General features: G+C 49.0%; 1 protein-coding gene across 5 annotated transcripts in view; it reads right to left on the reverse strand.

Moving 5' to 3' along the window:
* ZMYM4 (zinc finger MYM-type containing 4) overlaps positions 1 to 12,771 on the reverse strand; it is a 74,255-nt gene that overhangs the window by 14,086 nt on the left and 47,398 nt on the right. For all 5 annotated transcript variants that reach the window (XM_053268027.1, XM_053268030.1, XM_053268028.1 and 2 more), the window contains 10 exons: positions 12,017 to 12,189; positions 9,563 to 9,746; positions 8,725 to 8,871; positions 8,107 to 8,144; positions 7,217 to 7,361; positions 6,648 to 6,769; positions 3,464 to 3,632; positions 2,394 to 2,447; positions 1,124 to 1,303; positions 823 to 917 (listed from right to left, as the gene is read on the reverse strand). In XM_053268027.1, the coding sequence (XP_053124002.1) occupies positions 823 to 917; positions 1,124 to 1,303; positions 2,394 to 2,447; positions 3,464 to 3,632; positions 6,648 to 6,769; positions 7,217 to 7,361; positions 8,107 to 8,144; positions 8,725 to 8,871; positions 9,563 to 9,746; positions 12,017 to 12,189 (1,307 nt within the window). The remainder of the gene's footprint in view (positions 1 to 822; positions 918 to 1,123; positions 1,304 to 2,393; positions 2,448 to 3,463; positions 3,633 to 6,647; positions 6,770 to 7,216; positions 7,362 to 8,106; positions 8,145 to 8,724; positions 8,872 to 9,562; positions 9,747 to 12,016; positions 12,190 to 12,771) is intronic.

The raw sequence follows: 12,771 nt of genomic DNA on the forward strand, positions 1-12,771 counted from the left end.
AGTTTCCGCTGTTCTTATGGTGTCCTGCTGAGTGTAACCAAGAGACAAAGTGTGGGAAATTGCCAGGGGGAGGGAGAGAAGATCTTTGATGCACTGCCTCTTCCCCCCACACTTAACTGGGACCTAATTTTGTGGCAGGCAAAGACAACAGATGTATTTCTCACACTCCTGTCTGCAACCTAAGACTTTGCTCAGAGAAGGAGCAAAAGAAGGGAGGCTACTTGTGCTAAGAGAGAGCCAAGAAGGGAGGGGGGCTGCAGCCATCACCTCCCCACCCCCCACCCATGAACACCAATGCTGCCCTGTGAAATGTCACAGGCTTTCCCCTTAAAGTAATAAAGGAGCCCCCCAAAGGAAAGAAAGAAACAGCCCCCCTTACTCAAATAGCCGGCTTTAGCCCTGCCTTCCAGACAGACTTTTAATCTGCGTCCAATCACAGCAGAGGCAGGAAGGAGACTGGCTCGGAGCGGAAGTGGGAGGAGTCTCCTAGGCCACATCCCCACGAGCCGGCATGGTGTAGTGGTTAGAGTGCCGGACTAAGACCAGGGAGACCCGAGTTCAAATCCCCATTCAGCCATGAGACTTGCTGGGTGACTCTGGGCCAGTCACTTCTCTCTCAGCCTAACCTACTTCACAGGGTTGTTGTGAGGAGAAACTTAAGTATGTAGTACACCGCTCTGGGCTCCTTGGAGGAAAAGTGGGATATAAAATGTAGATGATGATGATGTAGAGTCTCTCTTCAAAGAACGTCCCTAGTGGACGGGCTGGAGAGCACGCCCCAGAGACCTGGACCACTACAAGTAAGGGATCGCTCCTCCTTACCCGTCTTTTTGGCTGTGGAAAACCATCTCTGTGTCTCCGCCTTGCTCGCGCACGTGAGTGAAGACCCAGCCCCTTGCTGATGGGGTCAAAGGAATCTAGTGGCAAAACAAAAGCAGCGACTTAGTGGAAATGTGGCAGCCGGAAGGGTGGGGCCAGCCGCTGTCCAAGAGCAGCAGGAGTCTGGAGCGGCCACCACATTTAATCAAGTTCAATGCTGCTCGGGACGTGAGTGCAGGAAACACACCCCTGGAAAAGCGGCACATCCCCTACTTGAGTGTGTTTCCTTCTAGAGCTGACCAACCTGAAGGGAAGTCAGCCTCCAAGTCCTGCTCCAGCTCGCTTTTCGAGAACTGCCTCGGCTCCGGTTCGGGCTCTGGCAGCGTGTTGGAGCGTAAGGCATAGTGGTTCAGCTCATCCTCCCAGCTGTGAGGGGTCGACACGGCTTCGGACTCCAGGTCGCCGCTGTATGTGCTGCCTTGGTCTGAAATGGAGAGGGGCAATGAAGGGCGGAGCAAGCAGGAAGAGAAGCCCAGTGGGAGGAGGCGGAGCCAAGCCTGCAAGCCAAGCCTGTCAGCTGCCTGGTCACTTGTGGCAAAAAGGAGTCATTGCTGGAAGACCATCGCAGCTCCCTGTAACAGGGATTCCCAGGTGTTATTGACTACAACTCCCATCATCCCCAGCTGCAATGGGTTTTGGCTGGGGAACAGCTGGGAACCCGTTACAGGGAACGTTGGTGACCAGGCAGGGAAGCATAACAAAATGCAGCATTGGTTTTTTGGTACCCTCCACATTTATTTTTTTAAGCCACACATTACTGATAGATATGTGTGAGCTGGCTCGCCCTCGAGCTGGTTCAATATTGAACCGGTCTGGCTCAAGGTCGAGCTGAACCCTGCCCCACCCCCCGCGTGGCTCGGGGGGTTCTACAGTTAAAAATTGTTGTTTAAAAGAATTACTCACTGCTGGATTCTGGGGCCTCAGGACATGCTCCCGTGGTGGGGAGGGGGGGGGAGAATCTCCAGCAGTATCGCCTTCCCCCACCGGCCTCCTCCCGGTCTTCTAAAGGGCTGTTTCCCAACTGCTCCATCCCTTTCTGAGGTGGCAGCACCATTTTGGAGGTCGCCAAGCATGCGCCCCCAGACCATTTGTGTGGCTTGGTCATGACCCGGCCACACAAATGGCCCATGAGCAGGTGTGGTGGCCTCCAAAATGGCCGCTGCCACCTCAGAAAGGGCCGCAATGGCCAGAACAGCCCCGGGGAGACCAGTGGGAGGTTGGGGTGGGAGGGGGAATTGCTGGAGCCCCTGTGGCCCCCAATAACACTCTCCGAGGCCTCAAAGGCAGTAAGTCTGCCATGTAAGTCCGCCATGCCTGAACTCGAGCCGAGCCAGACCCCTTGTTTGGTGTGCCAAAGACGAACATGCCCGGTTCGGTTCAAGACCATTTCAGACTCGAACTGAACTGGTAAATCTGGTTTGGTGCACATCCCTAATTACTGAGAGATGCACATGGCAGCAGGGTCTAATAAAACCTTCTGTTGAATTGTTCGTTAAGTCAAGTTAAGCACCAACCTTTTTCAAATATTTTAGGGTCCAGGAACAGCTCATGCTCAGATGTTTGGGAACCTGGTGGTGGGCGGGGGGGGGGGGGGAGAGAAAGAAATAAGGAAGCACCACTGAATGCAGAGAAGACACAATCCACACGTTTAAACAATTCCATATGGATACAGAAAGCCGCCCTATGCCAAATAAGACTGTTGGTGCGTCTGGCCCTGTTCCTCTACCAGGCAGTGGTCCTCCAGTGACTCCAGGAAAAGTCTTTCCCTGTCTAGATGCCCACAGTCTAGTTGTGCCAGGAATCGAACCTGGGAGCTTCTATGTGCAAAGCCTGTGCTCTGTCACTGGCCTATGGCCCTTGCCCTGTTCCAGCTCAAGCCTCTATAGGGCAGAGTTTTGCAAGGGCTCACCCTGCAGCTTTATAAAGAGGTTACTAGTGAAAAGGTCTGTGAAGTTTCGTGGGTGGGGGAGTTTTGCAAGAGGTCCCTCCTCCCCTCTCAGCAACTCCACCCCCAGTTGCAGTTACATGAAACATTGCTTGATTTCAGAATTGCTGGAGGTTAGCAGAATTTGGCAATTAAGTGGAAAAAGATGCACAACACCTCAGGTAGATCAATACTATGGGGCTGTTCTCATCACCCCCGAAACAGGGTTGGAGGAGCCGCTAGCCCAGGGAGGAGAGCTGTGTGTGTACCCGATCCACTTTGGTATGAACGCCAAAGCAAGTAGGAGTAGGGGAGAGGGATTGTATGCAAGGCGGCAGCTGGGTAGGACAGCTTTTCATCCAGCTGGGGATGGAACATGGCTAGGGTTCGCCCGTCCAAACCAGCTCCTACCTCCCACATGATCACTCTCCTCTCCTTCTACCTTGCCTTTTGAGTTCACACAGTGGTGGATCAGGAGTACAAACAGTTCTTCTACCCTGGTTGGGTCGTGTGAATGAGCCTCCTTTCAAAGAGAAACAAGGGAACCACAATGGAAGACCACAAACTAAACGCCCATGAAAACATTCAACTCACCTAGGAAGGGTTACCCTACCCACTGCCCCCAACTCCTCAGGTTTCCTCAGAAGAAAGGCCACGTACCTCCTCGAGAGTGTTCTTTATCCTTCTCGTCTTCTGCTATCATTTCTGCCATCTGGAGAAGATCTGCCTCAAAGGCATTAGCAGAGTTCTTCTCCCTGATGTCGGGAATAGTTTCTACTGTCTTGCCAGTGTTCTCTGGGGCAGGTGGGATGAACATGGGAACTGGCACCTACACAGGAGATTTGATTTGTACAGAAGGAAGGTTCGGGAGCAAAGGGCAGGGAGCGAAGGGGGGAGAAAGAGAGAAATTGGCAAGCAGAAAATGCACTTCTGAGCAACTGGTGAATGCACTTCTGAGCAATTCAAAATGAGCAATTGGTTTTCCTTTTGTTCTCTATGAGGAAAGCAAGTGAAAGAAATAACCTCAATCATGGTCTTGTGGTAGCAAGAATGAATTGTCCTCTTTGCTAAGCAGGGCCCAATCTGGTTTGCATTTGTAGGGGAGTCTACATGTGAGCAGTGTAAGATATTCCCCTCAGGGGATGAGGCCACTCTGGGAAGAGCACCTGCATACTTGCATGCAGAAGGTCCCAAGTTCCCTCCCTGGCACCTGCAAGTCAGAGCTGAGAGAAACTCCTGCCTGCAACCTTGGAGAAGCTGCTGCCAGTCTGTGTTGGCAATATTGAGCTAGATGGATCAATGGTGTGACTCGGTATAAGGCAGCTTCCCATGTTCATAGACTGCAATACCCTCCACTTTCCAAACAGGATCAGGACTATGAGCAGCTCTGAAACCTTTTAACACATACTGCACTGGTTTATTGTTAACCAAGAGATAATGGCTCAGCTCAGATGCATCATCAAGCTATGATTTGGCGTTACATGAGTGATCCTCAGGCTTATGTGTTCCATCCTCCCTGACTTACATGCCCTGTGTACACTGAAGGTTGCCACTCCAGTGGTAACAGCAAACTAGTGTCTTGCTTAGGGAATCCAAGAACTAGAGAGAGCGCTAGAGAGAGAAATGAGCCTCTGGCTTGGCGGTACGTAGGGATTGAGCTGGTGTATTTTATGTTCATGTACAGCAGGGCTGCACAACTCCAGTCTTCAGGTGGCTTTGGACTACAACTCCCATCATCTCTACTGGCCACCTTGGCTAGGGATTAGGGATGTATATGGAACTGATTTGGCCAATTTGGTTTGAATCTGGACCAGATTCAAACCAACCCAGCCCAGTCTGGCTTTGGCCATTGAACCAGTTCAGCCGAACCAGTTCAGCTCGGTGGGTATACTTGTAAAGGGGAATCCAGCAAGGAATCCCCTTTACAAATACAGGGCATTCATTACAGTAAGGCGGGGGGTGGGGAGTACTTTTTACCTTTAAATTTCAGACAGAAGAAGCCGTCTAAGTCTAAGCCTAACCGTAACCGATGGAGACATCGGTGGGGATTCCTCCAACACCACTGCCAGCCTACCAAATGCCAGCCCGGTTCAGGCCTCTGTGCATGCACAGATGCCATTTCTGTTACTTCCACGCATGCGCAGAGGCCATTTGCATCACCACACGATTTGCGTGGTGAGAGTGGTAGTTAAGCAACATCAGAGAGAACCACCTGCTGGGAACCCCTGCCTTAAGCAATGGCAAGATTCTTGCAGTGTGGAGAGGAGGTGTGGAGAGACTCAGGGCAAGTTGCGGTAGCTGGGTTGGTTTTCAGGCCACAGATCTAGGGAGCTGACAGATTCCTTCCCATCCCCTTTAAAAAAAATGGCCTGCAAGTAATGCTAACAGTTTTTTTAAAAATGATAGGAAGATGGTTACTCACTGTCTATGCTCCACATTTCCTAAACATCTTTACAAGGCAGGACTGTGTTCGGGGCAGAAAGAGCCCAGGTGAGAAAGTAAGAGCTTCTTTCTCACAGAGACACACTTGACACAATCCAGGCCCGAGTCCCAATACAACATACTGTGGCAATGCATCATAAAGAGCAGGCTGGCTTGGCCGAGGACACCACACACATCCTTCCCCAGTGACAAGTAGTTCTCAAACTGGAATATATACGGATACAGGAAGCTGCCACATAATGAGTCAGATCCTTGGTCTATCTAGTTCAACACTGACTACTCTGACTGGCAGCAGCTCTCTAAGGTTTCAGGCAGACATCTCTCCCAGCCCTACCTGGAGATGCCGCCAGCGACTGAACTTGGGACCTTCTGCATGCAGAGCAGATGCTGTACCACTGAGTTATGGCCCCATCCCCTAGGGGGAATATGTTCACAGCACTCACATGCAGTCTCCAATCCAAATGCAAACTAGGGCAGACCCTGCCTAGCAAAGGAAACAAGGCATGCTCGCTGCTGCAAGATGAGCTCTCTCTCCTCCCAAGGAAGGGGGAGGAGAAGAAACCCCTGCAGGCCTGGACCTTGCAGCCACACCACTCATGTGAGAACCCTAGCCCTGAAGCATAGCCAACTCTTGTAACATCAGACTCATGTAGAATGCAAACTTGAATTTATTTAAGGCTTGCCACATGGCCCAAGCTGGTTTTCCCAGCTCCTCAAGCCTCTGAAGGCAGAGGTAGGGAAAAGAGAGTTCAGGGTCCACTCGCCAGCCAATTTCTGGTGCCTGCTGGGATTCTTGCAAAGAATGCTGGGCGAGGCTGACTTTGGTCGGCTCGAGTCAGACGCTTCAGAAAGAGCGCAGGTTCAGTGATGCTAGCTAAACACAAACCAGTCACACCTTAGCTCTTGACAGGGGTTCTCCAAGCGGGGTCCCCAGATGCTGCTGGACTACAACTCCCATCAGCCCCAACCAGAATGGCTGGAGTTGTACTCCCAACATCTGGGGACCCAACCACTGTTCCAAGGCGTGCGCATATGTGCACGCTCACACATTTTCTGATGTCCACTCAGTTGATTTTCAATCCCACTCAGCTTGAATAAAGAAGGCCCCACTCTGAATGCAGGTGCGCACACACTGCCTTGATACTGCCGCCCAGAACAAAACTCATTCTGCACACAGATGGAAAAAATGAGAGAGGACACTGGACCCCACACGTCTTAAGATTTTCAGAGCTTGCTCGCTAGCATGCACCCCCTGGCACAGGGGATTTGGGGCCCTCTCCGTGGGATCACAGACACACAGAGGCATTTGGTATGGCCAAGGTAGACCACAAGGCAACCCAATGTGCTCGCTCTCTTTGGCTAGCCCACTGCATGCTGGCAGGGCGCCAAAGACATCACTTACGGGTACTGGCATTCCGAGAGGAACTGGGGTGTACTGGGTGAAGAGATGAAGAGGGACTGGCACAAAGACCGGAATCGGGACAGGCACCATGAGGACTTTGGGCGGAACCTCTTCTTCTTCCTCTGTCAGGTTAAGAAATCATTGTGTGAGGACCTTGGAGAAGAGCAGATGCCATGCCATTCCACTCCACCCCCCACCCCCTTAACAAGCCGCCAGCTTTCCTTTGCTCATCACACCTGCCGTTCTGAACTCACTAAGTTTTTCTGCATGGATTTATTTATTTTTATTTATTTATTCTATGCGCTGCACATGCGATTAGGAGGTAACTAGGGGCCAGGGAATACAACAGATTACCCGAATACAACAGATTATCAGGTCTCTCTCTCCTGATGCCAACTTGCTGCTATGTTGGGACCTCCGCCTGTTGCAAGAGGCCTTGGGGTTTTTTTTGCCCAAGTGGCCCCTGCTCAAACAATAGAGAAAATCGTTGCTTTAGTTGGTCCTACTGACCACATTATGCTTGGATATTTATTTTTTATTTTTGCTACCTGCAACTTGTGTTCACATACCTGTCTGGCATTCCTTGTGCTGTGTATGAGGCTTGCAAGAGGTAGCCTTGGTCTGCGTGATGGGCTTGCACAGCAAGGCTTTGTTCTTTAGGAGCCGAGGCGGCTGTGAAGGAGGCAGCTTCAGAGCATCTGTCTGAGTACTCGCCTGGTTTAAAGGCAGGAAACAATGTTCAGTAGCAGCTAGCCAGATTTCCTAAACAGGTGCCACCTATACAAGCCACCAGCCTGTCTCACTGGCCACCAAATCTCCACCACCTCCTCTCTCATTATTGAGCCCCTACGGCTCTCTTTGCTTTAAGATTAAGCTGGGAAATTATATGTAAGATTTTATGCAGAACTCTGAAAAACGCCCTGCCCAGGGAAGCCAACCTGCCCTCCTCCCACCAGCTCCTTCTTTCCCAATGGTCAGAGCTGGTGAAGTTTTTCCTGCTTTAGGCAAGATGTCTGCAACCTAAACATGATCTGCCTGGGGTGAACTGCTGGTTGTAGTAAAACTGCAGCCGCTTTTGCTTTTACTCTGCATGTAGCTCATAGTTTTACTCTCTTTGGCTATTTTGTCAACTGCATTAAGCAACCATTTTTGGACTATGAAGGCAGACTATAAACTATTTCCCCTCAAAATACATAAATATCTCTCAAAAGATGTAAGAATTTATTTATTTATTTAAAATATTTATACCTTGCCCCTCCAGTACACTACTGCTCGGTGCGGCTTATAACATTTTTTTTAAAAAGGACATATTGTAATATAGATCAATTTTTAAAAATAATAAAAAATTGAAAAACTTTTTTTTTTAAAAAGAATGTGATAAAGAACTCTATCTTGAGCACAGAATTTTTATTAAAGCTCTTTATTAAAATCCCTGGGATTCTCCTGAGGGGAAACTTACATCTCCAATTATTTTTGCTGTCACAGTAGGAACTGCACCTGAAAGCAGAGAAAGAGGGGAAGTGATGTTTACCCAAATGGATGGTTCTCTGTACACACACACACACACACACACACACACACACACACACACACACACACACACCCACCCCCCTACAAAGACGCCACAAAGCAACACTCCTAGGTTGTGCCTACTATTGCCTTCAGCAACAACAAAAATGCCAGTTTTGGGAGAAGGTTGGTAGCGGTAGTGAGCACGAACCCTTTGCTAAGCAGGTTCTACCTTGGTTTGCATTTGGATGGGTTACTACATGAGCACGGTAAGATATTCCCCTTAGGGGATGGGGCCATTGCTTAGTGGAGGAGCATCTGAGGTCCCAGGTTCACTCCGGCACCTCCAGGTAGGGCTGGGAGAGACTCCTGCCTGAAACCTTGGAGAGCTGCTGCCAGTCCGGGTAGGCAATACTGAGCTAGTGGACCAAGGGTCTGACTCAGTAAATAGGCAGCTGCCAATGTTCCTATCCCAAGAGCCAACAGAATTAAAAACCTGGGCCTACTAGATGGTAAAGATACATGCACACACGCGAACACACACACAGTGCAGTTATGACTGCCTTACCTTGCAAAACATTATTGGAATTAGCTGTGGGCTGGGCAGCAGGAGCACTGGCAAGGGACACCACATTTGCAATAACGGGAGTGGAATCCTTCCTGAGAGACGGAGGAGGGCCTGCTGAAGAGGTTGGTGTCATGGGTAAAAGATTTGCTGGGGGGGGGGTGAGGGAAGAAGCAGGAAACAAGAGTGGTGTGAATGTTAATGAGACCTAGTGCCGGTTTAGACATGCACATCATTGCTTGATTTCGCAACACTGCGCATGCAAACTGAGAACACAGAAAAGTGCAGCATCTGAAGTGATGCAAGCCAAACGCTTCCTCTCTAGTGTTAGCTCTGCCATGGCTGGTTCTCTCTCGCTCTCTCTCTCTCTCTCTCTCACACACACACCCCATCACATGATATTCCACTGGTCAAAAGGACACACGAATGTGTGAACCATCTCCAATACACAGTAGGCTTGTTCACACAATGAGAAGTAGGGTAGGACTCCTGTCCATGCTCCTGCTTTTTGATCATGTGCTAGTGAAAAACAGGGTAGGAGAAACGAGCAGAAGTAATTTGCGAGGCTTGTGCTGGGTTGGAGGGCTTTTCCCTCCTACTTCAATTAGCAGCTAGATACAGCTGCTGGGTAGGACGGAGCCCTCCTATTCAACATGCACCTCGTAGACGATCACTACTCAGTTATGTGGACGAGCCTAAGGGCAGCTGGGAATGTCGTACACACACACACACACACACCCGTGTGCAGCATGCCCACTAGTGTGCCATTTGCTCTGCAGCTGTTCTCCCCACCAACCCCCGACCCGTAATGAGGGCAGTGCTTCGTCAAGTCTTCTTTTACCTGTATTGTTCTGAGTTGGTGGGGGCGGGGGTGGCGGGGGTGGGGGCGGTGGTGGATCCGATGCACACTGCTGGTTACAAAACATTAAAATGCAAAGCAAGTTGCAAAAATGCTTGATTTCCCCTCGCCACTTCAGGGATTCGCTGAGTTTACCCTGCCTTTTGCACCCATCACATTTGGACATCTGTGAAGGAGGAGGAGGAGAAGGATAGGGGTGAGGGGAGTGGACAGGAGATTGAAAAAGAAACTTTGATACAGAGTTGAGAGATCTTGTGCTCAGAGGTGGTTGCTTCCCCGCTCCTGGGGGGGACGGGACACAACATTTGGCGGACATGTACTGGGGCACATCACATACCTCCACCCTACTAAACAGCCTGTTCCCACGTTATATACAGTATGCCTCTCTAAAAGAGCGATCATATTGAACTGAGCAATGTTTGGAGCCATGGCCAAGCCGGTAAAGAGGGAGTTTGACATTAAAAAGGCCCAGCTGAACTTCAGCAAATTCTGATATTAAATGCAGGTTGTGGTACTGAACAGATCCAAACCACCTTTCACTTACTTCGCAGGCTGCACTGAAAGCCATGCTCCCAAGTTTCTCACATTTAAATCACAGAAGGTACAGGAAGGGGAAAGTAAAATGATTAGGCGGGGAATGGAGCAAGGTAAGACAGGGCTACTCAAACTTGGATCCGCAGGTGCTGTTAGATTCTGATGTCCAACAGCATCCAAAAAAGAACCCTAAAGAGAACATTAAATGTCCAACAGAGAACTTTAGCCATTGTGGCTGGGGATGACAGGAGCTTAGCAGTTCACATCTATATACAGGAGGACCTTGTTAATCATAGGTCCAGTACTGGCAGTTTCGCGTATATGCAGTCAGGTAATTAGCACCCAACCAGGGTATATGTGATGTTAAACCAGCAAAAAATGGGTAGAATCTGCATATTCTACCCTGGTGGCGCAGTGGTAAAACTGCCGCCCTGTAACCAGAAGGTTACAAGTTCGATCCTGACCAGGGGCTCAAGGTTGACTCAGCCTTCCATCCTTCCGAGGTCGGTAAAATGAGTAACCGCTTAGAGAGCTTCCAGCTATAGAGCGGTATATAAATGTAAGTGCTATTGCTATTGCTATATCTGTGGATTGGAGGCAGCTGGAAATGACCATGGAGGTCATTTCCAGCTGCCATTTTGTGACTCATTTCGTATGGGGTTTTTAAAGTTTTAAAATCACGATTTTTTGTGGGGGTGGGGAATGGATTTTGGTGCCGGGGGTGGGAGGAGTGGCCATTGCTGGAGACCTGAGGACCATGGTAGGGCAGTTTATTTTGAGTTTCCTGTTTTGGCCCTGTTTTTACCGCAGTTTCCCAGCCTCCAGGAACCTAACCCCCATGATTATACTGCCCATAATGTCCCGGTATTCATGGATTCCTTATCCTTGGCAATGTTAGGGAACGAAATCTCCACGAATACCGAGGTTTTCCTGTACTATTTCCAAAAGTGCTGATCGTTATGGACGGAGAACTGGAGCACCTGCAGGCGAGTAGGTGCAGACTCGACTTGGCAGACTTGAGGTGACCTGCAGGTATGTTAGTGTTTAAAAAATCTGAAGGGGAAGGGGAAGAAGAAAAAACACCAATTCCAAAATTGCCTTCCAGTTAGTCAGTGGGTATGCAGTCCTAATGGAACTCAGTGGAGTGGGGGAGGAACTAGGGCTTGAGGGAAAAGAATGGGAGATTTCTCAAGGCAGTCACCCCTTCTGCTTCCGATGGGAAAAGCTGTCTAATAATCTCCACAGAAGAAAATGCTGAAACTCTGAGGCGCCCTCACCAGTCAGGTAACTCTATTCTTTTTCTGAAGGGGAAGGAATTTGACCCAGTTAATTTCTTGGTGTTATCAAGTACCGCCCTCACCAGTGCTGGTGGGCAGGTTTTGAGGGCATTTCCTCATAAACTCCCCAGCCTCATGGGAAGACTCTGGAAGTTCCATTAACTACAATAAGACACATAGCCAGAATAGAACAAGAGAAACATCCTGTAGCTTGCTCTGTAGCAGTTAGTTACACAGAACTGCAGAACCCTGCTTCTCAAGATTAACTCTTGAAGCTTCAGGGCTGGATGAAATGGAGCTGGGATGGAGCACCAGGGCCCGACTCCCCACAACCCTCCCCAATGAAATTTGCACATGAAATAAGACCCATTAGAGGAGGGATGCCTGTCTTGTTGGGAGTCCATTCTTCTTGTTGCTACTTACAAATGCGATGCTGAAGGAAAGAGATTGCATTGTCCAAGGCTGCCTGCCCCCCATCCCACCACAACAAAAATGAAATAGGAATTGAAGCCAAAGACCCCAGTTCCTAGTCCAGACTTCTAAATACCAGATCACAAGCCTCCCCAGTGCCCTTCTGTTGATTCTAGCCTTCTCTATTGCAAAGACCAGACACACAGCAGCATACCTGATAGAACAAAACTGTGAACTTGGACATGCAGTCTTCGGAGCAAAACTCCTCCACTTTGCCCCCAAAGTGATTCTGAACCAGCTTGGGCGATGTCTGCAAACAGTAGCTGCACATCTTACAGTGGTTTCCCCAGCGTTTGGCTAAGTCATGCTTATACAGCAGCTTGCAGCCTGAAAGAGCATCAGGAGAAGGACAAACAGCAGCTGAGGGAGAGTTTTCTTAGGACAATGTGATTTCAGGAGCAAGTTATCCTGCAACATAAAGGAGATCTACCTATCTATATTTCTTTCCATCTGCATTTTTTTAAAACAGCTGAAATAGGTCCTATGAATAGCAGGTGGCGTCAGGAGGAAGAGAAAATTCAGTATGCTTTGAAATTGCAACTTCCATGGACTGCAGTACTGAGATTTTGTCAAAAGGTTGACTTGTGTCTTTTTTAATGTCAGTACGTTATTTTCAGAATAAGATGACGATGGTTATCAGTATCAGAAAGAGCAGCCAGCATGGAAATTTCAGAGGACAAATTAGCAACAGAAGAATCTGTTGCTGGATTTTTATTTTTATTTATTATTGTTGTTGTTTTTGGTCTTGAAGATCACTGTCTTAAAATTCCTTAAAAAGATGGCTTTATTTAGGACCTGAGACAAGATGATTTACTGTTCTTATCCAAATCTGACAGTGCTGAAGTTCTTGGCAGCCATATCAATGCCATCTCCTTCCTGGAGCTCTACTATATTCTTAGTACAGATCCA

This window comes from Hemicordylus capensis, chromosome 7, assembly GCF_027244095.1.
Source record: "Hemicordylus capensis ecotype Gifberg chromosome 7, rHemCap1.1.pri, whole genome shotgun sequence".
In the NCBI taxonomy this organism is placed as follows: Eukaryota; Metazoa; Chordata; class Lepidosauria; order Squamata; family Cordylidae; genus Hemicordylus; species Hemicordylus capensis.